The 24,251-nt window shown below is 45.7% G+C and overlaps 6 protein-coding genes across 6 annotated transcripts; 1 reads left to right on the forward strand and 5 right to left on the reverse strand.

Annotated features, from left to right (window-relative positions):
* Window positions 1-2,149: 2,149 nt before the first annotated feature.
* N7483_006612 (putative C6 transcription factor RosA-like) lies at window positions 2,150-4,032 on the reverse strand (the record flags this gene model as incomplete). Its single annotated transcript, XM_057090049.1, has 4 exons — window positions 2,150-3,218; window positions 3,270-3,497; window positions 3,555-3,854; window positions 3,923-4,032. The coding sequence occupies 4 exons, from the start codon at window positions 4,030-4,032 to the stop codon at window positions 2,150-2,152; spliced, it is 1,707 nt and encodes a 568-aa protein (XP_056944790.1).
* A 4,643-nt stretch (window positions 4,033-8,675) lies between these two features.
* N7483_006613 (CVNH domain-containing protein) lies at window positions 8,676-9,111 on the forward strand (the record flags this gene model as incomplete). Its single annotated transcript, XM_057090050.1, has 2 exons — window positions 8,676-8,808; window positions 8,915-9,111. The coding sequence occupies 2 exons, from the start codon at window positions 8,676-8,678 to the stop codon at window positions 9,109-9,111; spliced, it is 330 nt and encodes a 109-aa protein (XP_056944791.1).
* Window positions 9,112-11,391: 2,280 nt separating this feature from the next.
* On the reverse strand, window positions 11,392-14,427 carry N7483_006614 (putative importin beta-2 subunit; the record flags this gene model as incomplete). Its single annotated transcript, XM_057090051.1, has 3 exons — window positions 11,392-11,493; window positions 11,555-14,179; window positions 14,326-14,427. 3 exons carry the CDS (start codon window positions 14,425-14,427, stop codon window positions 11,392-11,394), a joined length of 2,829 nt encoding a protein of 942 aa, XP_056944792.1.
* A 1,492-nt stretch (window positions 14,428-15,919) lies between these two features.
* On the reverse strand, window positions 15,920-19,013 carry N7483_006615 (uncharacterized protein; the record flags this gene model as incomplete). Its single annotated transcript, XM_057090052.1, has 3 exons — window positions 15,920-17,848; window positions 17,907-18,676; window positions 18,797-19,013. The coding sequence occupies 3 exons, from the start codon at window positions 19,011-19,013 to the stop codon at window positions 15,920-15,922; spliced, it is 2,916 nt and encodes a 971-aa protein (XP_056944793.1).
* A 729-nt stretch (window positions 19,014-19,742) lies between these two features.
* N7483_006616 (DUF803 domain membrane protein) lies at window positions 19,743-21,279 on the reverse strand (the record flags this gene model as incomplete). The annotated part of the gene is made up of 8 exons (XM_057090053.1): window positions 19,743-20,208; window positions 20,270-20,417; window positions 20,449-20,562; window positions 20,619-20,779; window positions 20,833-20,923; window positions 20,985-21,075; window positions 21,181-21,206; window positions 21,270-21,279. 8 exons carry the CDS (start codon window positions 21,277-21,279, stop codon window positions 19,743-19,745), a joined length of 1,107 nt encoding a protein of 368 aa, XP_056944794.1.
* Window positions 21,280-22,839: 1,560 nt separating this feature from the next.
* On the reverse strand, window positions 22,840-23,765 carry N7483_006617 (ankyrin repeat domain-containing protein; the record flags this gene model as incomplete). Its single annotated transcript, XM_057090054.1, has 2 exons — window positions 22,840-23,330; window positions 23,357-23,765. The coding sequence occupies 2 exons, from the start codon at window positions 23,763-23,765 to the stop codon at window positions 22,840-22,842; spliced, it is 900 nt and encodes a 299-aa protein (XP_056944795.1).
* Between the last annotated feature and the right edge of the window lie 486 nt (window positions 23,766-24,251).

Genomic DNA, 24,251 nt, shown 5'->3' on the forward strand with positions numbered 1-24,251 from the left:
ATAGTATAAAAATCATATCAGATGAAATCAATCCTTTATATTATAACTTTAAGTTTATACCACTAATAAATATACTCATCTAAGATATAAAATAACTAATTCTAAATGAAATGATTATACTAGCCTGAGGCATCACATATTTAGACATGCTACCATTGTAGGATGGAATGGTCATAGTGAGAAAGATATGGGTAGCAAAGAAAACCCACCACCTCATATCTGGCGTCAGCCTCCACTCTGGTCGCCTTCGCTTGGTCATATCTGGCTTTGGCTAGCTCTTCCTTGGGGTTGATAGCTTCGGCCTTGGAGGTTGCGGAGCGCTGGGCGACATGTTTCTGGTAGGTTGTTTCCAAGGTTGAGATTTCTCTTTGAGTTTCTCTTTGAGTAAGCAATCAATATTAGATACCTACCAGTGTGATAAATCATGAAAATTTCAAGATATCAAGTCCAGTAGATGTATCATTTAACACAGCCTAGTAATAAAATCATGATGTACATTACACCGACAATCTATCCATACCCGCATACATACTAGTACATGTAGTATCAATATCTCTCAGCCGAACAAAACAAGGCATCAATCTGAAGATCTTAGATAAACTCCGACCGTTCGAATGCAGATGAATATGATACATGATATCACAAAAACAAACCAAATTAAACCTCCAAGCGCGTGCGGTGAACAACTTGAACCTTGAAGAAAATAACCGCATCCCAAAATAGTACAAGGTCAACGTAGACTCCAATCTGAAACTCCGACCCCACGAGGAATCCATGTGCTGTATGCATGACGCAAGGGAGTGAAGAAAAATCGCATTGAAGTCAAAATGAAAGTTAACGGTTGAAATCTGCAAGGAGGGCCGATGGCAGCCTGGCAGGTATGTACCGCAGCAACCAAGCATTAAGAAGAAGATGAACTTTCAGCCCGCCACACTACTTCAAGTTTCCGAGAAGAGTCAAAGTACTCCGTACATATGATATGTATGAACCAGGGGTTTCAAGTTCGTAAATGATCTACAATTAAACGCGGAAGAGGAACGAGGCCGAATACGAGGGTATTAACCAATGGAATTAGGTAGAGCTGTTCAAGCTTGCTTTACTTTAATTTCTATTCTTAGTTTTACTCCGTACATGTTCATGTGTTGCAGGATTTAAACTCAACGTTCTGGGCTAAGCACTCAAGTGCTTGAGATTGATGTGATCCGAGTTTGTGTGACCTTGTTATCTATGAGGCCATCAAGATCGAGATCTTAATCTTCATGCCCATGTGGAGCTGATCTATACTACTTGTAGATTGGGTGTTTCAGGTCTTTGTTCAAAATGCCGACTGACGTCTGGATGTATACGGAGCTTCATTCCTGATACTCCGTAAAAGTCCGAGTCTAGGGAAATACCGGCCTTCGAACGTGTGAAGTGCAGTAGTACCTACATGTAGACCTTAGATAGACCCTCTTACCACATACTCGGGTACTGGGGAAGTTTTGACCTCCTAGCATCATTCCAGTTAACCCCTCCAGGTGTACAGGTAGTATCCAATCAACATTTGAATGCATCTATTTTTCTTCCTTCTCCAATCTCGGAGCTTCCAGAGTGCCAGTGGCTAGGCTACTCCATTATGTCCTTACATACATAGAAGAGTAAACCGACGAGTAGCCTCAGAGTAGGTAACCATTTACCTATTACGGATAAGATTAATCAATAGTACAGCTAAATGCATAAATATGGTCTTCTAGTGAAATCAGATTGGGATATAGTGTCCATTCAACAGAGTTTCCTAGCTAAGCACATACCTTTCCCAATTTCCTTGCTTTAGCACCGCGCTTCGCGCGGCCCTAGGACTTATGAGCTATCAAATACCAGTACGAGCCACGCGGCAGGAAAAATCATATCCGAATAAAATCAAGTTCTTGAGATTGTAGTAAATGTATGACACGCCAACGAATATGCCCATCCGAGATACAAAACAATGAAATATATGAAATGCTTCCCAAAAAAAAAAACCAAAAACATATGAATGCATAGGAAACAAAAGAAACCCATAAAAAAAACTCCTAGCCCAAAGTGAAGGCGGGTATTGGTTATCTCTTGCGCCATCCCATCAATATCCTCTAAACAAAACACCCAATATCCCAAGTTATATTTCCAAGACTCATGACCAGCAAGTCTCAGAAGTAACCATACCCGGGATATCGTAATGATGAGCCTGTGCATAAATATCCATATTCAGACTCATCTCATCCTGACGAGGCATATCACAGAGCGCCTCAGTGCCATATGGAGGTGTGTATGCTGAGGAACTGGGCAACATATTAGAATGCGTCAATTCAGTCAGACCGAGCGTGGGGTCATGTGTATCGAGAAGTTGAGGGGAAGGTGGGTAGAGCGTATGCGAAGGAGCAGCTGTGATATATCCATCTAGATGGAATGGCGAGCTAGCGACAGTCACAGCGGGTGGAGACTGAAGTGGTGGGGTATATGCAGCGTAAGAAGGAGAAGCGGATGCAGGCGAAGAAGATGAGGCTAGAGGGTACTCGTGTAGACCTTGATTGTGGTAAGGGCTTGAAGGACCGGGAGAGTAGTGCTCGACGGATGGACGAGGTGACCAAGCCAGACGATTACGGTAATGTGCGACGGCTCGTCGGGGTAGATCCATAAGAGTCATTGCGAGACGGAGTTCGGCGTTGTATGGATCTGTGGCGCTGTGTGCTGCTAGAATTCGGTATGTTTCTTCGATTGGGCCGATGGATAGAGCGCCAAGGTATGCGCCGCCCATTTCGGGGTAGAAGTGGTCGAGTGCTACGCCGACGGCAAAGAACTGCGAGAGGACTGCTAAAGCGTTGATGTCGGAGTCGCCGCCTCGGAGCATAGATGCAGGGAGCCAGAATAGCCAGCGTCGTAGGATCTGGATGCGCTCGAAGACCTGGTCGGATGTTTGCTTGGGGTAATCTTTTCTGAATTGTTGCACGTAGTCGACGAGTTCTGCTAGTCGTTGCGCATATTCGGGGTCATGTGAGACTCGCTTCTGGGCGATTTGTAGCCCGTGAATGGTTTGATCGAGTTGGTGCAGATCGTCCTCGATGGAAAGTGAGTAATCGGATCCTGCGCTTAAGGCGCGTTGGTTTTCGACGAGTTGAACCAGCTCTGATTCTTGTTTCCAGAATGGGTGCATCGATTCAAGAACGGAGGAGATGCCCTGTTGCAATGATACCCAACTTTGACTAGATACGGAATTAGTTAATGAAATAAATAGAACTAAAGTCTAGACTTACCGCTCAGTTGCTTGCCATGAAAGTAAGATAGAAGCCGCCAGAATAGCTTCACAGTTTTCCTTTGAGAAAGCACCAATAGCAGTCTGAAGGCCTCGTAGGGCAGTGACTTTATGGTGGTAGGCCAACTGCTTGGTCTCCTGGTCGCGAGTAAGGAAGGCAAGATGAAAAGCAGATAAACTCAAAATGGCGCTCATAACGAAATCATTGGATAGGGCAATAGCAAGGAAACTAGATGATAGGTTAGCGCAAGGTGATATCGAAAAGAGAATCTAGGACAACACATACTTGGGCATTTTCTGTGCCCAAACGGTACAACCACTAAGACCGCGGCGATGAAAATCGATCGAGAGCCCAATGATGTGGTGAACCAGGCGCAAATCCGCGCGTGATAGATGAGACCATCCAGACTGAGGACACTGCATGAGTTCAGGATAAGGAGGAATGCCAGTTCGGTGCCACTTGTCAATCTCCATTTCGATTTCAGGCGACATTAGTAGATCGGGACCCCGCCTTGAGGGGGAACTGCCTTGTGTAGCTGCCATATCCTGATAATCACAACGACAGTTGTGCTTGGTACAGTTGCGACTAGATCTAGATTAGAACCTTGGAATGGACATATTCTTTTTTCATCTCATCTGAGTGATAAGGCATACCATTGTGGGAAGGACTCATCACAACGAATGTGTCTCCGCTTGCATGTCTTGCAACCATTGCGCGACTTAGTATGGCTCTTGCGCGGGGGACCACCACCTGGACCAGCCATTTTGATTGATATTGGGGGAATTTAGTTGGGTGGAAATAGTTGATAGAAGCCCGAGTTGGAGGGGTATGGGTAATCAGGCCTCCAAGTGGGTAACCAGATTGGAACTCGAGAAGATAGAGTCGATTGAGGTCGAGGAAGAAAGGAAGAAGTTGCTGTGGTGGAATTCCAAAGGATAATCAGGTCGAGAGACGATGTTTATAGAGAATCTTTGATCGCAAGTTGAAGTCGATCCTCCAAAAATAAGTTAGGGTTGAGGGAATGGAGATGATTGACCCGCGTGGAAGATACGAGCACCTGCAGGGTGGGTTAGGTTTTAAGTAGTAGTCAAAACAATTTTAAAATGACCCTAAGAACGGCCCCCGAGGAAACGGTTTAAAGGGGGGGAGGCCAAGATCGCGAAGTGGATGTAAAAGAAAAGAAAAGAAAGCGTGGAGATGGCGATGACTGGAGAAGGTGAGCTTGGATCGCGCGCACCGTTGATGGCAGACGAATTTAGTCAGGTGCAAAAAGAAAAGCTATGATTTAATCACGGATATTTTTGGATTTATTTTAATATTATTTTTATTATTTTATGGGAATTATGGATTAATCATTTTTTAATTTTAATTCAATTTTATTTTAATAATGATTATTGCTTCCCCAGTGACGATCTTGGGAGTTGAGCCTCTCTGCAGGGGTCCCTAGGATAGTCTACTCAGCTGAAGGGTTACCAAAGGGTTAGTAAAAGGTAAAAGGTCACTACTCCGTAAAGAGTCACCAAAGAGCCACTAAAGCGCTATTAAAGGGCTAATTTAGACCAAGGACCACATGGCCGCACAGAACTGGGGGTCCGGGCCATTGAACAGAGTCTAATTTGACGGGAAGGGGCCTTAAACAGCTGCCTTGATGGGTTTAGCTGCATCCATAAATCATTTTGAGTTGCTCACTTGAGTCTCCACTATTAGCGGCATGTGAGCTCTCATTCCGGTGGGATTAAATTGGGTAAACCAATCAAATTGATTCAACTTCATTCTCTTCTTGGTCTTGTCTGGTCCTTTTTTACCCTCTCGTCTGTTTCGTCTGTTTTTTACTTGGGTCTTGCCGGGAGAACCCAAGGATATCTTCCGATGAATTAGTCCATCACAGCTTCCCTTCTTGGGATCCCGATAGTATAGAAAGCGGGGATAACCAAAATAATAGAGAATAGTAGAGAATAAGCAAAAAAAAAAAAAGAAAAAGAAATGAACGGTCTAGCCAAAACCAAGTGCAAACCGAAAAAAACTACATCGTAGTTCATCGTTCATCATAGATGGGGTAGCTCACCTTGGACGAATAAGAAACAAGGTAAATAATCCCGCATTTCGTAGATCATCAATCTTGTTGATTGGGATACACAATCGCTTCAAAGATCCAGGGGGGTGTTTAAAGGGGGGTGGCTGATATTTTCTTTTCTTTTTCTTCGTTTCATCTTGCCATGAGGGATTGTTGCGCCTACTCCGCTTAGACCAATCTCCCGGGAAGCATATGTACTACTCCATTAGGGGAAAAGTTTCAAGAAAAATCATGGTCTCGAATGATTGGGGCATCATCGATCGACCTGAGCAAAGTAGTCTCGGCGATCTGAGCAGACCCTGGATTGTGGATCGTAGGAGAGAGAGAGAGAGAGAAAAAAACGTCAGGATTGCCAAGCTTGTACCGTATGCCCAGCAGAGTAAAGGGGAATGTAGATCTTGAACTGCGCCATCCCAGACTTGCCCCGTGGGTCATTATTAAAATGAATTTTTCCTTTTTCTTTTTTTTCATATTTTCATTTTTTTTTTTTCTTCCCCTTCTTCTCATCTTCTCATGGGAAAGGCGCCGTTTTTACCCGTAAATCAGGGTGAGTCAGACGGGAGCGCGAACTGAACTCGGTAATGACAACCGAGTGTGCAGGACGGGGGACATCTAAGAATCCACAATCCACATGGAATTACAGGGATCGAGGATCAGGAGATTTCAATATTTTTCTTTTTTCTTTTTCCTTTGTGTAATCCCTCAAGCTAAAACAACTCGATGATAGTCGTCAGACCAAAGAATCGGGATCATCATCCACGGGTCCTGGGCAAATCCGGGGGGACGGGAGAGTTGGTTAAACAAGGATAGATTGCATGTTACCACTGGGCTGGAACAATTGGAATCCCTGTCCCTGTTGAATTGGTACTCTCCGTAGGAACTGAAAGGGAAAGATGAACCATAGCTAAGGGCTTAATCCCTAGGATCTGGAAACAAAGAAAAAGTGAAAAAAAGATAAAAAAAAAAGATAAAAAAAAAAGATAAAAAGAAATAGATAATAAAACCCGCCTCGATGGGAATCTACTGTCCGCTGTAATGGCTCATGGCGCTCTTGAAGAAAAGATGAGAGCTTCCTGTGTCACGTTACAGTGACCGCCAGCTTCAACTTTTTGACTTCCCACGTTTTTTTTCTCCTGGAGAGGGAGGATCTGGTCGGTGAAGCCACTTCGGGTAGACTTGCATACTGCAGCTAGGACAGGGTTTACAGGTACGCAGTACTCGGGAGAGATCGAACCAGTTGGTTACTCAACATGGAGATAGTACTCGACAATCCTCGAGAATGAGGGGCAAAAATAAAATAAAAAAAAGCAATGTCATCACACGTGGCTTCATGATGTAAAAAATGTAAGCTATAGAGTGCCAAGTATGAAGTAACTAGTACTTACATACATGTACGAAGTACGGAGTGCATGAGAGAAAGCACTTGAGATAGAGAATCTGATCAGTTGCTTCATCCAGATCATGTCTGATGAGGTTTTCTAGATTGGGAATAATATGCGAAGTTGTTGGGAACCATGGACTTGTTCCCGGGCATATTCGGTTCTCCGCAATGAGTTGAATAATCTGGAGAGTGGAACTACCTACTCTGTACATAGAGTGGATCCACTTGGTGTACTTTCTTAGTAACAATTAGTGTAGTAAGTAAAAAAGAACCTATAGGAACCAATCCCTCGCGAGATGACTCCCAACGAGGTTAGTCTGGACTGCATTTCAGAATTACTCCGGAGTTGGGGGCCAATATGTAGTAATCCCTCGAAGAAATCGCAGACGGAGATTTGATTATTTCATACCTCAGGCTTCTAGATGTAATTTCTTTTTAAATTATTTCTTAATTCTGTTGGGGAGTTTGATATTCAATATTTTGATTCTTTTCATCTCATCCCTAACTGTTCCCAAAGTACAGAGAGAAAAGCACAGAGCACAACAGACCCATGCGGGGACTCCACTAGACGATCATGCTAATATCTCCTCGGGCAAATGATTGACCATGGGAAAATGTTTCCTCCTGGCAGATTGACCCATTAAATCAATCCTATGATTCCTATCCCAGTAAAATATTAGCCAAGAACTAAGACTAAACTGAACCAGAGGTTCCTATTCCCTAATAGAATGAAGATATTTAGGCCCCCAAGACCTGGACCCTGCTTCAACAAAGAATAGGTTGGGCGCCATGACCCGACATCTTGGTTCTCCCGTCCTGCCAGATGACATCGAATCCAAAAGATCCAAAAGATCCAAAAAGAGTCCGCATAGAGAAAAAGCACGGTCCATGGGAGGCAACAGCCGCTAATCAACTTTAAGAAGCCAAAAGAGGTCATCCTAGACGAAGTGGAGTCGTCGATCATGGATTAACAAGTAGCTTCCCAGGGCTTGGTCCAGCAGAACTTGATGCCTGGTTACCAGAGATTTGGTTCAAATCTAGCTTGGACATCTGGAACGTCAGTCTCCCCCGTCGATCTATATGGTTTCAGATTTCCACTAAGCTAGAATAAGGCTAGGATTTGCAGGCGGAAAAAAGCAATACCCTCAAACATAATGGTAACTTGTAATAGAGTGCTTCCAACAAGGCGCAGTAGTAGATCCATACGGGAAAAAGAAGTTAAGAAAAAGAAAAGAAACCCCGAAATTCTCAATCAACGATCAGATGAGAAAAAAAAACATTTCAATGTACTAACATTTACCCTTTTGCCTAGAATGATCATTTTGAAGGGCCTAGAATAGGTAGATCACGAACTTGAAGTACGTATACCTGCCATGCAGCTACAACTAGCTACTTTTTTTTTTTTCTCAATTTCGTAATTTCTCATCTATTTACTAGCAAAGCCCCCAAGTAAATTAAAGTCATTAGCGTCAACTTACTTTTTTGTTAGATTGCATACCACTGGCAGTTCGCACTCAACGCCCATAATAAGGCAAGGCAATTGTGAGGCTGAAGCCCCACCTCAACGCCTCTATCTGAAGTCATGATGATCGAGGGGGAAATTAGTAGGCTGCGAGATAACTACGGATTAGTATGGAATACAGGGTATAGAGAAGGGGCCCCTATTCCAATAATTCCATGCAGGTCATAGTGAGGGAAGCATGATGCAGGGAAAACGCCCCCAAGGATTCGAAGATTCGAAAATGCCCATCGGAACATTATACCGGGAGGCAAGTCCTGTTCTACTGTATATCACAGTCCACGCCGTTTTTCTCCTCCTTATTATTTGAGTCTTGGAGATCCTGAATTAACTTGAGTTGAAATAGTGATACTGCACTCCCACTCCCATCCTCCATTGCGACGAGATCCAAGACAGAATCCCTTATCCGAAACAGCTGAAATTACACTCAACATGGGGTTTCACAAGTCATCAATGAACATCGAGCTCAAGAGTGGACATGTCTTGACAGCATATTGTCGCAAACCTACTGGAGAAGCAACATACTCCGAGCTAAATCTGGATGATTTCCTCGGAGCTAAGAAAGGTAAGTAATATCCCTTACTGTACAAAAAGAAAAGGAAAGGAAAACGATATGCAATAAACTCAACGGTCGGAACTTCATTGAAGACTGATTCGATCGGATCTGACAGGTAAATTCGCCTGGAGCGCCGATAACTTTTCTGATCATGCATCCGACGTCAACCTTAAACTGGAGGGCCCTACCCATGAGCCTATGCTAAGTGCCCGACTGGATGATGAAGAAGGTGGTGAGCATATGGATGTGGTAAACCTGGCAGATTGTATCAAGAACGAGAATGGTCGATTGCGCTTCATGGATTGTTTCTAAATGGAGTACATAAAATCAGAATTTGTCTTGAGTATATGCTTGTCCCACTATATCGGTCAGAATGTCTTTGAAGCCATAAGTTTACCAGTTGACGGACACCTAGAGGTACTAGTACCGAGGTTATTCTAGGTAGAACTATATGAAGCACTCGAGTGAGAGCACTGCGGCTGAATGCCAACGCATCATCCATGTCCTTGTATCCAATTGGCTCGCGATTCTAACCCCCTGATGAGGATGTCTCAACTCTGGATGATTTCTCCTTTCGGGGACTTTGATTCGGATCCGAAACAGCTCATCTCAGCCCGGTATCTCCCTAATAATGTGCCAGTGTGCCACTAAGAATACAAATGGCAAGTGAAATGACATGAATTTATATTTCGCCACTGCTTTTCCAGATGAATCATGAGGCTTGTCTAGCCCATGCTTACGGATCATGATATTATTAAACACCTGGGTAGCGCTACCGTGGACGTAGCTTACACTATGCAGCTTACACTGAAACTGTAAATTTCCGATAACCTTTAGTCTGACTCTTGATCTCTGCGTACCTAGATTAGCATTTGAATCTTTTCGTCTCACTTACATCGCCACGCATCGTAGTACAGGGGTGGTGTAAGTATTATCAGCCAGTAATAGTAATCTGCAGCATTGTATCTGGAACATGCAGTACCTAAGCCGCCACCAAGACCCTGCATTGCCCAGGTGTTTTCAAGGCGAGCTCAAATGACACCATATTAAATGAGTGAGTAAGAGGAAAGCCCTATCCATGGGTGAAGACTAAAGACTAAATCCACAACTTAATTATCTGTCAACTTTGTCGGAAGATATTAAGCTTGGACATCCGGGATGTCAGTTAAGCGAAGATCCTGGAATAGACTCTCAGGGCATCTTGAGGCGATAGGATAAGATTAAGAAAAACTTGAACTAAGATGGAATACAAAAGCTATGTACTACGGAGTACATCCGGAGTACTTAGTGCTAGTACTGCATTCAACTTCAAGCTAGTGGCGTAGGTTATTTGATTCGGTTAGCGGTGATTATTCATTACTTAAGTGCTACTAGTAGATAACGAAATTAGTATTAGTTAATAGTGAATATTCCAGACGCTCCTAATTTACAAGTTTTGTTGATAATTTATAATCACCCAAATATGCTAGAACTGATCTACCCCAATTTTACCAACCTAGGTTATGATAATCAGGGTCTCGGTACTCCAGATGGATATTGGACCCTGTCCCGCTTCTCCTCTTGGCACCAAGCCCGGAGTGCAATGTACAAAAAGAGGCAAGAAAAAGAGACTGGAGCACAGGACTTTTGTCCGGTGAGGGGTCAATGATGTAAATATCGAGTCCAGATCCTTGTAATTTCTGGTCATTTTTCCCGAGCTCGAACCTCAAGTGCTGCAACATTTGAACTCCGAGTCCACAGAACCTGAAATGAGGGGTCCACGGGTTCTCGACCGCCACATCGCCTATTTGAAGCTTAAGGATTATCGCGGTTAAGGATCTCAAAACTACCTAGGTGCTAAGGTTGTTTTGGGGCTTTTTTTTATATAGGAGAATCTATCTAATCTATCTATCTAGGAACAATGGGACAGTCGTCGGATCCGACTAGGAACCTTGGAATGTAAAAGTCAGCGCTAAACGACGCATTACCAAATAGGGAACCGGTCATATCAACATGCAAGAGTAGACAGCCGAGCAAAAAGCAAATGGAAAAAATGTTAGGATATCAGATAGCCATGCTGATCGTTGTTGTCCAGATATAATGGTAGATGAAGTCCAGATATCTCTGGAGATCCTCTTGCTCCTCCCCCAGGTTCCTTCGACTCAACTCTTCCCACTTGCCAGCTTAAATGGAATATGTAAAGAGGAACACGGCGAGGGAAAATCACCGAGTATATATAACTTGAAAAAAAGAGAACGCCCAGTCGAGAGAGATTTCTGCTCATGATTATTGACCTAATTCTTTTTTTGTTCCTACCCGGTCATTCCTCCTGTTTCTAGGTCATAATGAAAAAAGGGTATAATCAGCCCCAGCGCTCAAAGTAAAGAAAATAAATTTGAATTTGAGGATAATGAAAAGCTCAGAGAAACGTATCGCATGAGGCATGAGACATTGTCATTCCTGGCATCCACCTGACATCCACCGGTAAGATGTAGTAAATATGAGACATACGAAAAAAATGTGTCGCACTGTTCATAAAACCATCACGGTAGATGCAGGTCTGATTCCACCGCTGGGGGGGTGGTGATTGTGATAAATGTGCTGAGTGTGCCTTTAAATCTGGTAGGCTGAACGTAGCTTTTGGTTCACGTGAGGGGGCAACTGAGAGAGGAACGAATCGAAGTTGGGTATCATATTTTTGTAGCCTTGCAAAACCTGAACAGTGGGTTAGATTAGTTTGATAGTCAAAATTGAGATCGAAGGACGAAAACCGTACCTGTTGGAATGAGGTGTGGATATCCCGGTAGTCATCATGTAAAGCAAGCGACTTGCTTCCGCACGCCGCGATGGCCGCAAAGTAGGTTCCGAGAGATGACTCCATGGCTTGAGGGTTCTTCATCACGACTTGGTTAAAGCCAAGGAAGGCAGATGCCTTCTCGCGACTGAACTCAATTCTACTCATAGATTTAAGGAAGATGTTGGCGTATTCGCTCAAGCGTGGTGCCAACTGGTCGGCGCAGCAGAGACCAAGGCGACCGAGTGCCATAGCGGCATTCTCATTCACAGAATCGATAATCTCCTGGTTGTCAATGATACTCAGAAGACCCTGGTACAACTTTTCGGCGTGAGGAGCAAGGTCGGACTTTTTCTCGTGCACGGCAATCTCACCGCAGGACCAGCACGCGTTGTTAAGAACACTGAAACCGGTATGCCTGTCGTCATCGGGAATGAGATCGAGGTCAAGCTGCTTGATGAGAATCGGCATAATGGTAGGGACAAATGGATCCATATGAGAGAAAATGCTGATGGCGCAGTCACCCAGGAGGGCGTAGGAGGACTGGCGAACCTCGTAGTTGAGATCTTGCATACAGTAGCAGAGAAGGTCAAAGAAACGTGGCTGGGAGTTGGCCACAAGCTCGCCGCTCTTTTCCGAGTCAATGGCTTGGATGATACATGAGAGAAGATCAAGACTAGTAACCAAGAAATCCTTATCAGGCTCATCCGCCGCAGGGTTATTTGCTGAAGCGATGGCCTCCTCGAGGTTCTGATAAATAATCTTCACGCAACGTTGGAAAATAGGGGCCGCGAAAGAAGAGAAAGCATCCTCGTAGGCTGCAGCAACATACCCAAGACACTCGAGCAGCGGGAACAACTCGCGAGACTGATCGGTGACTTGGTTGTAGCGGGTGATCAGGGCAGGCATCAAGATATCGACGAGCTCAGGTTTCGCCAGTTCGTTTCCGACACACTCAGCAAGGGTCTGCACGCAGTCATAAAGAATATACATGTTGCGGTCCTTGTACTTGTCAAAACATTGGACAAATTGACGGAGGATGGGCGCACAGTAAGGGATGAGATTATCATCTGACTTCTCTTCTAGACTAGCAAAGGCGGATGCGGCAGCTTCCTGAACCTTCTTGTTGTTGTCAAGCATGCGATGAAGAATACCCTCCATCATCGGCTCAAAGAAGCGCTCCTTCTCAGATGGGTCCTGGAGGTGTGACGCCCATTCTGAATAACGGCCCAAGCACCAACAGGTAATCTGACGCACAACGGGCTGAGCATCGTTCAGCAGAGAAATCAGGTAGGGAACCAGCTCAGCAAGGTGAGGGGTGACAGCATTCATACAGCCATCTGCGACTGCGCCCAATGTCAGAACAGCAGCTTCGCGGTTAGGCCACTGCGCATGTCGCAGAGTTTCCTTAAGGTACGGCAGAATGATCTCAAAGATAGGGTCGTGGTACACATTCGAAAAGACATCTAGCGCAGCAGCGGAGCATTTTCGCAGCGTCCACTCATCCTCAGGGTCATCTCCAAACTCCGAGTCTTCGATCTCGCCGTCACTCAAGTCATCCTCATCCTGTTCCTGCTCCTGTTGCTGTTGAGCACCACCATTGGCTCCATCACCCTGCTTAGACATATCCAGACGGCTGGCCTTCGACTTGGCAAACTGCGGCTTCAGGTCCTCCGCACGATCCTCGGAATCCGCATCATCTCCATCTTCCATCAAACGAAGTACGTCATCCTCCTCATAGATCATGTTCCGGAGCAAAACCGGGATAACCTTGGGCATAAACGGACCCAGTGAATCCCGTAGGAGATCCTGCTCTCCTGAGACAATCCAGAACTCGGCGGCATCCAGAGCAAGCTCGGGATCCTCCCCGTTCTGCTGCTGGATGAGAATATAGTTGACCAGACCCTCCATATGGGGGATCAGCTTCTCGGGGGCGAACTCGACCAACTGGGAAAATGACTGGCACACCATCTTGCGCACCTCGGTGTCCTGATCTCCAGACAGGTTGAAAAGCTGCGACAAGAAAAGATCCAGGGAGCTCATCAAAGCCTGGGGCTTGTGAGGGAGGAAAATGTGAATACTGTTGAGAGCAAGCGAGCGGACTCGGGGACTCTGGCGACCGGTGAATTCCAACAGCTTGGGGATAATCACATCGAGCGGGCGCTGTCCGTTATAATCGCGATCCAGGACCTTGCGGTTATCCTCGCACACCTTGAACAGCGCAGCCATGGAAGCCTCCTGGGTAGAGAGCGGCACATCACCGGAACTGTTACCGACCAGAGCAAGAAGTTCATGCAGAACCTCGGGCCAAGCCAGCAGTCCACCGCGCTGCACCAGTTCCGTAATGATACTCCCCGCACCTCGCTGGACCTGTTGGTTGCTGTCCCGCAGGGAAACGAGAGCGGCGGATCTGATGAAGTTCAGGCTTTGCTCAGGAATCGTGTGGTAGGCCATGTAGAGTTTCGTCTTCATATTCATGGTTGCGGTGAAACGCACAAGGTTGTAAGTGGCCTCGTCCATTCCGACGCCGGAGGGCGGCTGCGGCGTCGAGAAAATGTAGGTGATATAGTTGACATAGTCTGGGGAAGAAGTCGCATGAGAAAGCATCTAACCGTAATATCAGAGTTAGTATGTGTATTATTTAGACTGCATCTGCGTCGTCGCTCAACTCAGTTCTGCGGTTTGATAAGAGGGGGGGAAATGCAAGGTTGGGCCTTGGGCAAAAAAAAAATTGAATTGCTTGAGAACGATACCTCTTCGGCCTGTTTTCGGATCGCATTGTCTTGACCATTGAGAGAATCTCTGAGGCAGCAGGCGAGCTGCCTCAATGGCTCATCTTGCGGTTGCCAATCCATGTTGAAGCTGTGATCAAGTCGACTTGCGACCGGAGGTGTAAAAGTGCGTGTGGCACAAGGAGAGCCCCGCCAAGAGTGTGGGAACGACTTCCCCTTCGTTCCCCAGAAAACCAACTCTGATCTGCTACAAAATCAGATCAGAAACCTGGACGAAATTTAACGGTGCGGTGATGAAAGACGTAAACCCGAAAAATTCCTTAAAAAAAAAAGGAAAAAAAAATTATTTGGACAAGCAAGAGAAACTGTAGTGAGGTAGAGAGAGGCGAACGGCTAAAAAGGGAAAGGCGGTAAACCCGTTTTTATCGCGGGACTTGAAACCCCCCCCATATAAAACAGATAGAATAGAACAGAGAACGAAGCAGTAAGTGTCTACATAAGAAGCGAATGGTTGAAGAGATACTGTATATTAATTTCCAATCTTGAGCGACAAATAGATAATCACTATCTTGATGATCCGAGCCTGTTACATATCCAATATGCATGAAATTGGTGGCTTGCGTGTATCACAGCCACTAATCTGAAAACTTGAATCACTAGATAAGTGTTTACTCGGATTGATCAATTATTCCATCATGATCTTGCTTTCATCGAGTATATGAGAAATTAGTTATATCTCAAGTGCCCGCAGGGTTTATATCCAATCATGTGAAATCCAAATGCCAGGTTGGAGAATGGGCTCCGAGTCTTCAGGGCTTTTTATACGATAATTATAAGCATATTTTGGTGGCACGAGGATACTTTTTTTTATACTACTAGTATTCTTTCAAAAATTTTATTCTTTGAGAGGAAAAATTTGGACCTTGAAGTGACGTGTTGCCATGTCAGAAAGTCACGGAACGAATTACCTCTTATAGTGACTGGAAAGGGACTCGGATCAATTTTATAACTGCGAATAAACATTCAATGTTTGAATCGCTAGCCCTAATTGACTCTGAAAATTCTATCAATAAGGGGCCTGCATATGGAGACTGACCTTGACGTTGATATTCAACCTGAACTAACCAGTTGACTCTTTTCATCGTCAGTCACGGGGTTTCTTAGGGTTCAAGTTATTACTTCTCGCACTACCAGTTACCTATGTAGGTACATGAGTAGGTACTATATTAAGTAGCTTTTCCGAGCACTTGAGTCTTAAGGTTCCCATAAGAGTAAAGATACTGTTAAGTTAAATGGGATATTAAGCTAATAAACACGGACTCACCGCCTTTATGTGATCTCATGATTCTGCCGAGTTTACTTTCAAGTATGTATGGAGTAACAAGAGCGACTTATATCTATGGAGTAGAAATTATCCTTCGTGTGCATAGACTTCGTGCGTTAATTATATGCACTGCATATCTAGTCAAGATTTCGACTTCTGGTGACTGGGGACCTAGTAAAGCACCCTGTGAAATGACTGAAGTCATGATTCAAAGAGGGAGAGGCTAAAATTTTCCAAATGATACATGATATCGGCCATTGCATGATTGCCGCTCGACTCATGGATGCGATATTATGCCCAAACCATCTTCTTGATATCATAGACCAAGGTCTCAAATATACCAGTTCGTTTCTTTGCATCTCGGAGAGAGATAATATCCGATTGCTCGACAATCGATCCAGTCTCAGTACTTTCTCCAACACCCGCTAGCATAGCTCGTTCAATATCCAGACAAATCGACCGAACACGATCAAGTTCACGCACAGTACCCGTTGTGGGCCCCAGACGAGGACTCGCTGCTGCATTGTTGAGAGGTAGAGATTTAAAAGCGACGAATCGGGTCGTCGCACGCTTGCTTCCACGCAGCCAGGAGACGAGATCCCATTCTCTGCTAGAACTGGCGGTGGCTTCCAGAGTAGCAGGTCGAACATTACTTTGCAAGGAACGGGTGTTCACACGTAATAGGTTTTCATCTCCGTCACGATACACGATGACGAGACCCACGTTAGTGCGCTCATCCGACTGGCTTTCTGTTAAGATCGAGGTAACATAAGTGCCGTAGTGGATACGGGAGACTGAGCGTAGATCTATGCGCTCGAAGGAGAGGACCTTATCGGTTTCCCAGTCGAAGCGACAGCTGTACACAGCGGCATCTGTGAGAAGGAGGACGGACTCTTCAAATGGAAGGGTTCGTAGTGTATTGGGTTGACGAGGAGTTAACATGGTCCATCCGCCAAGGAACTCTTCACGGGGACTGCTGATGACAATTTTGCAGCTGGTATCAATGGCATTCTGACGGATCTTGCCCACAGAGATACCCGGATCAGTGGTCTGCAGTTCCACGGAGAATTCATCAAAGACCTGCGTCGAGACATTACCCAATAGGTAGTCGATACAGGCCTGGGAGAAGTAATCGTTCACGATGTTGTTGTAGTACCGCGATAGAGTAAGACCAAAGTCGTTCAGCGCGCCTCGGTAATTTCGCTTGCGAGTGCGGGTGTAGTCACCCTTCAGGGCTGCAGTCGACGAGTACTGCTTGGAGATTGCATCTCCGTTATCGGCCCAAAGAGTATTAAACCACTGAGTCGATGAGTCGCCGCCAAGATCAATCGCGATGCCTTCATTTTGAAGCTGGCGCTCCAGCGCCCATTGTCCAAAAGCGCATTGAGCAACACCAGTCCGGTCGAGACAGTCCATACAGTTGGTGCGCACGATACCGGCCTGCTTCAGCGATGCCGCGCCGTCTTTAACGCTAGTGTACCCGAACTCTTCCAGTGTCTCTTTCACGCGGTCAACAAGATGAGAGACATTCTCAAACTTCATTCCACGGCATTCATTATGGAATTCAAACCATTCCAAGCGTAGAGGTGAGCCATCGATCCCACCAGCCTTGTTGAACACATCAGTGTATCTCTCATATTGCTCACCAAGCTTCAATTCTCCAGCATGTTTATCAATCAAGGACACAGCCTGGATCTTACCATACCTGCGACTCATCTCTCTGAAGTGTCGTCCAAAAGCGAGCTGATTAGTCTCGGCAGAGTGGTGCAGCACTGGGATGGGCTTGAAGGCGTATGGCGACTGCGAGAAGTACAGCGGAATAGAGCCACGCACTTGCAGGTATGAGTAGACATTCTCAGATGGCTTCCATTCAGGGCCCGACAGAATCTGCTCAGTTTCCACAGTGTTGGCTGTATTACCCTCGTCATCTACACCGCGGCGTAAGTAACGGAGACCAGGTCGATTGACAGAGCGTCTCGAGATGAGTGTCAACAGGAAGTTGCGCTTGGGAACTTCAGTCTCTACGGACGTCGCTTCTTGGCTATCGCCCAGAATCTTTGCCTCAACCGGCTCTTCTTCTGAAGAGTCAGACTTTTCTTTGGGTTCTGGGCTCGTGACTGTGAACTCTCGTTGACCAACAAAGCCTTGGAGAAGGGGTAGAACGAAACCATGAGCTCCATTTTCAATGAAATTAAACATGAGATGCTTATTCCAGAAATACTATAACACCGTTAGCAATGATTCAAAATATAACAGATCGAGCTTAAAAAACACATACCACAGGATCTACAGCCTTATGAAGAGGAAGATGTTCCGTCCGCACCTCTTGCGCATCAAAAGACCTCGTCAGATCATAATCATACGAAAAGAAGAAGTTATGCGAAGCAAACAACAACTTCGTATACTTTAGCAACTTCGGCAAAAGCTCAATCGCCTGATTAGATCCAGGACGAGTATCATCCTCAGTCTTGGGACTGACATTCCCACTGTTCTTCTGGCTAGCAGAGACCTCTGCCAGTGCAGAATCATCGCCACTTTCCAACCCCTTATTCTCCTCTGCAGCAGCAGCATCATTATCATCACCAGCAGACAAGCCTAACGGGTCATCAAACGGCGACTCAGGCACATCCTGCGTCAGGGCTCCAGGTCTCGGCAATCCCAAATTCTTCCTGGAAATCCAATTGGCCGCAAACCGACCAAACGGCACGCGTTTTCCGATGACATCTTCCGCGATACTACTCACACTCGCACCACGAGTATGAAAGGTCGCGGCCTGACTCGGCGAACTGGGCGTACTACCGATTTCAGTATCTGCACCATCAGCCACATTATCGGGGATATCATCATCAGAGTCCGAATCAAAATTAGGCTCGTCCTGCGAGACCTCCTTTCTAGCTTGTGTGATTGCGCGCGTCGCGTCCGACTGCGAGGCTAGGGGGATAATAGCGACATTTGAGACGGCGTAGATAGGTCGACCCTGGATTTGCGCGACCTGTTGTCGTTGAGTTATGGAAACCAAGAAAGAGTAAGAAGCAACGGATAGAATTCCTATATTAATCAATTAGATTATTATTAAATCGCCATAAATAAAGTCAAGATCCACGTTTCCAAGCTCGGCTAGCCAGTTGTGGCTACTATCCGCGTGGCTTGACTAGGTAAAATACTTACCGACAAGTCCATACGCCTCTAGATACTCATGACCTTCCAGAGATTCAGCGGAACAAGGGGGTAGGGCATTTATCTTGTTAGTTTTGTAGTCGATGCGAATAGACGAGGCTTCGTTATTGCTGCCATTGTTATGGCGGGGTCCGTTTACGCCGTGCGCGTGCAGAATCAGCCCGTCAACTGCGGCGACGATCACCAATTTCCGCAGTAGACCGGGCATGGTGGTTTGCCCGGTTCGTTAGAGGGTAGATGTATGTACAAATTCACTGGGGCCTGGAAGGGGACTAGGACTCGAAGTGATGGATAATTTCAAGTTTGAACTCGGATGCAAATGCTCCTTAACAGCTGACTTGACTTAGCTACATCATCGGAACAGAGCCCCACTTGATGAGTCGGCGCATACGTTTGCGTGCCTGATACTCCTGATACTCCTGATACTAGTACCTGTTGACAATAATATAATATTTTTTCTTGTTTTTGCTTCTTTTTCCAAGGTTTGAACAGGCTGAGAATGTGATAAATGCCACTCTAACTGCAAATGAAATTCCATGATAAACACTCCGTATATACAATATGCCTTCTCGCCATTACCAAGTGACACAATGAGAAGAAAACAAGGAAAAGAAAATAGGAAACCAGGGAAAAGGAAAAGGGGAATTCAACCATTCAAAGAACCCAGAGAGTCATATCCAATCATTTCATACGGCATGTCCAGTGCCTGATATGAGAGAGCCCGAGTTTCTTTACTCGGGTCTTTTGGAGAACAATAAAAATACAAGGGGCTGTTGGGGAAGAGGGGGGGTAGGATGAGAGGGTGACGTGAAGCACCATAAGAAAAAGATCATAGATCGGGAGAAAGGAGAAGATGTTGGGGAAGAAAATGGAGAAGAGCGTGGCGGCAGTAACTTCGTGAAGGAAGTGGGAGGCGCTGGCTTCCACTCCGCGGCGATCAGATCTGGCTATTATGCCTGGTATGTTTCACGGTGCGATCACGCTCTTCGGGTGAGATAGTCGGGCCCGGTTCACCGTCATCGGAGTCCTCTGCCAAATCCTCCAGCCCGATGCCTGCATGGTTCTCAATATCATAGGAGTGAATTAGTCCCTCGCGGTCACCGTTGCCGTTGAGGAAGGCGATACTCGAGGAACTGCGACGAGATTGCATGGATCGTCGAGTTTGGAAGCTTGCGATACCATCCGTGGGCACTCCCTCGTCATCAAGCTTGGAGTTGGACAAGTTGCGTCCATCGGGATCGTGTCGTGATAGGTTGAGTAGATATACTCCAGTGAAGATAATCAAGAATCCGCATAGCAAGGAAATGGTGTTCACTGCATCTGTGGTATTGAATCCCTGGAAAAGGATGAACGAAGCGCAGAGCGTGGCGGTCGTAAATGTGACATAGTAGAGAGGGTTCACACTGCAAAAGAAAACTTGTCTTAGCGATGTCGGGTAAAACTGTTGGCCTATTGGTCACTTACATGGAAGTCGAGAATGAGTTCAATGCCTTGTTGAAATAGTTCATCTGAGTGAGAATGCAGAAGCCGGTAACGATGGCGAAAACATAGGTAGAGGCGTGCACGAATTGGTTGTTACCGCCAATAGTCAACTTAACTGCGATACCGAAGGCTTTGACGGACATCACAGAGACCGAACCGACAGTAGAGCAAATTGAGATGAAAATGAGGGGGGTTCTTCTTTCCGTGTACCGGGGCGACTCGATAGATCATAACTGTGGAGAAGATGGCCACTGCGAGGCAGTATAGGAGGAAAGCTGCGGGAATTAGCCAAATCCGAGAAAACCACACCAGATAACAATCGCAAACATACGAAACTTCACTGCATATCCAAGAATCTCATCGATCGTTTCAACGGGCTTATCAGGGGGCGCATGAAGAACAATAACGACGGAGCCCAGAAGGCACATCGCACAGCCCAATTTACCCAACGTCCCCAATCGTTCGTTCAGGAAATAGGAACCTAGAACCGCGCTTGTTTTGTTGTCAGTGAGGTGGCTGTGGATTCGAGGGAGGGGAGTGCGTACCCGATCAGAACACTCAGCGCACCGAGAGGTGTCACGAGAATTGCGGGCGCAAAGGCATAGGCGGCGAAGTTGGCGATTTCTCCGATGGCGACTATTCGGCTGTTAGCAATCTGGCCTGCGTGTCCAAAAATGGACCTCGGTGGTATTCGTACGTGTGACAACACCTCCCCACCAAATGGGACTTTTCAGGTATGAAAATCCTTCGCCTTCGAAACCATGTCGTTCGGAAGCATGTAATAGACCCTGCCGTAAAGCGCATTAGTCTTGAAATCCCCCCCGTAGACACGATCTCGCTCGTCGCTCCCAGCCCCGAGGCTTTCGGTTTCCGGATTTCGTAGGCGGACGAACCTTTTTGGTAATGACGAAACTTGTTCCTAATAATGCATGTATTAGCTGATAGCTTCCCCGCAAGATTATTAGGAGCGATAGATGCCTACCAATTGCCATTGTTGACAGGATGGCTAATATTAGCCCGACATATCTATTATAGCGCGCGCATTGTTAGAGTGTCTGGCCAACTGGTCCACACCGGTCTATGGCGAGGAGAGAGAGAGAGAGAGGTAGCGCAAGCTCATACTTGTCTGGAAGCATTTTGATGGTATGTATCTCTTTGGAGCCGATGCTCCTACTGTCGAAAGGCCTCCAGTGCCGACGAGGGAGATTGAGGATCGGGGGGCTGCGGGAACGAGCGACTCGGAGTGTAAATGAAGGGATATAGCGGCAACACCACACTAAAGGAAATCAGGAAGCGACAGAAGAGGTATCGGGGGAACAGAAACAACGAGCCCGCCCGAGATTTCTGAATTCTGCAGGGAATATGATGATGAGTAAGGGGAAGGTTGAAAGGCAAGTTGTTTGGTGCCTGCGTGCGGTGGGGTTCCGTTTCGAGACTGGGCCGATCGGGACGCGTAAGAGTCGTAGTACTGAGGACTAAGCATTAGTATAATTATACTTAGTGGTGTTCCAAGTTGTGTATACATAAAATGATCAATTTTAGTATATTCAGTCAACTTTTTTTTTTTTTTAGTATTTATTATGATCGTCAAGTACTCAAGTTCATCTCATAAATTGGACCCTGACTAGAAGTGTAAGACATACTATATGATCGTCCTCGATATTGTTCACCACCGCTTTCGGCTACAGTCTATACATAGCCGGACTCCACTTGGCTGAAATTAAAGGGCAAGGACCAGATGTTGATCTGTGAGAGAATTTGACGGAAATGAGCTTTTATTCATTTAGGCGGCACTGTTAACATTACTAGGCTGGATATTATGTAGTTCAAGTTGATATCAGTCAACTGGTCAAGTCGTACTTGTATCAACTTGGATTCTAATTGGCCCACGTATTGGATTTTATCTAGTAAAAGTGGTTCTTCCTGCAGCCATTTCTATTTTCTACAAATCAGAAGCTCTAATATAAAAAACGATGTCATAAAATGGGGCTATGCTAAGAGGGGCGCCATTATGCAGCACCTGGGCACGGAGTACCCCGTACTAGGTCGGTGTACAGCCAGCCACTCCACCCAAGCGACGCAGCATTGGACCGAGCTTCCAAACCTTCAAATGTTCAAGCTAGAATTTAACATCATACCAGGGGTCTTGATGTTTAGATTATTACGAATACCTTGTTTGATGCCATTGAATACACTGGCACCCAATATGTGACCCGATGCGTGAGCAAGTCTGTAATTACTTGTAGTAGGCGAGTCACTACTATGTAGTAACTTGAAGTAGATGCTATCCAACATAATGTTGAAGCCTGCAGATGTGAGGTTCCAGATGTCCAAGATTGTGTAGTAGCATCCTTCAAATGTTGCCTCCCCCTCCTACTTGGCACTTATTGGAACTTGAAATCTCAAGTGCTCAGGCTATTAGTACCCTTGGTTATCCCTCTATAGTAGATCTTAGAAGTCATCGATGCTGTAACAATACCAAGCACGAGGTTCAAATGCTGAACAATCTGACATTAACAAATATTCAAAATTCTGACAGTCTGTGAGAAATCTCAGCCAGTGGGACACCTGAAAAAGCAAGCTATTGCGCCATTCTCCTTCAGTAAGCATGCAATGCGATCTTTCCGCCTCTTAAAAAATGGCTTGAGCTCATCCTCTTCCAGCCATATAAAATCTCCATTCCAGTCGCAATAACCAAAATTATCAATGAAATAAAGAACCCACTCCCAATCTTTCTCTGAAAAATCTGCTTGGGCTGCCTGCAAAGCAGTAGCATAAGGGATACCCTCAAACCTCTGGTTCACATCGGCCCCAGCATCAATCAGAAATTGGACTTTTTCCTCTTGACCAAAGCATGAAGCAGCCATAAGCGCTCCACCATACCTTCTAACAGAGCCCTTGGGATTCAATTCAGCACCGGCTTTGACCAGAAGTGCCATAATTTCACGTCTAGGCCGTTCAAATCGTGGTACTGCTACAGAAAATGTAATCGCAGTACTGAAGTCGCGATTTTCGAGGAACATGTTCACATCAGCACCGGCTGCTATCAAAATTTGACAGCTCTCTCACCGTAATAGCGCCATACTCCAGCCGCCAAGGCACTGCCAAACCTTCCATACTCTAGTGGCATGTTCATGTCTGCACCTCCATTCAATAGAGACTCCATAATCCTATATTGAATATCAACAATGCAATCAGCGAGACATGCTACCACGAGAGGGCTACCACAGGGACCGATTTTGAAAGTCATATCCGGAGCTGCCCCTGCTTCCTGGACTAGGAATTCGATACTCTCAACCTCTTGAAGGTCAATTTTGATTGCAAGCACGCTTGGCCAATATTCACTCTCCAGGGATTGATTCACATCTGCACCGGCATTCAAAATTTGTTTCAAGAGCTCAACTCCTGGTGCCCAAGCCGCCATTCCAATTGCGTATCCTTGGCATATGGCTCTGTCCTGAGATTTAGCCCTCCCCATATTGGGGAGATGCCAGCCCAGATTCAATGAATGCCTCTCAAAAGATTTTGGAAAGGCATATTAACATCATAGTCGGTCTTTTCCAGAATATATCGTACAGTTTCAACATTTCCTGAACTAATTGCTGCGCTCAGAGCATTGTCGTGAAATCCTTCCTTTTCCCCGAGCAATATATTCACATCGGCACCCGTCTCCACTAGATACTTCAAAATTTCAAAATTACCAGAGGATGCAGCCGATACAAGTGCAGTACCTCCTCATTCACCTTCAAGACGCAAATTTCTATCAGCTCCATCCTCTAGAAGCATTTGACATATTGCCAAGTGACCGACATGACAGGCAAGGCTGAGAGGACTTTCGCCTCTTTCATTGACGAGAGAGACATAGCTTCTTGCATAAGCTCGCCAGCTTCTCAGAGCGTCTGCGGATCCAAAGCGACAAATTGCAAAGACAGGGAATTCTGGGAGTGAAAGATGGCCAAAGCAT

The sequence above is a fragment of the Penicillium malachiteum genome (assembly GCF_028827825.1).
Source record: "Penicillium malachiteum strain IBT 17515 chromosome Unknown utg000003l:1.0-4950554.0:1.0-4952489.0, whole genome shotgun sequence".
NCBI classification, from domain to species: domain Eukaryota; kingdom Fungi; phylum Ascomycota; class Eurotiomycetes; order Eurotiales; family Aspergillaceae; genus Penicillium; species Penicillium malachiteum.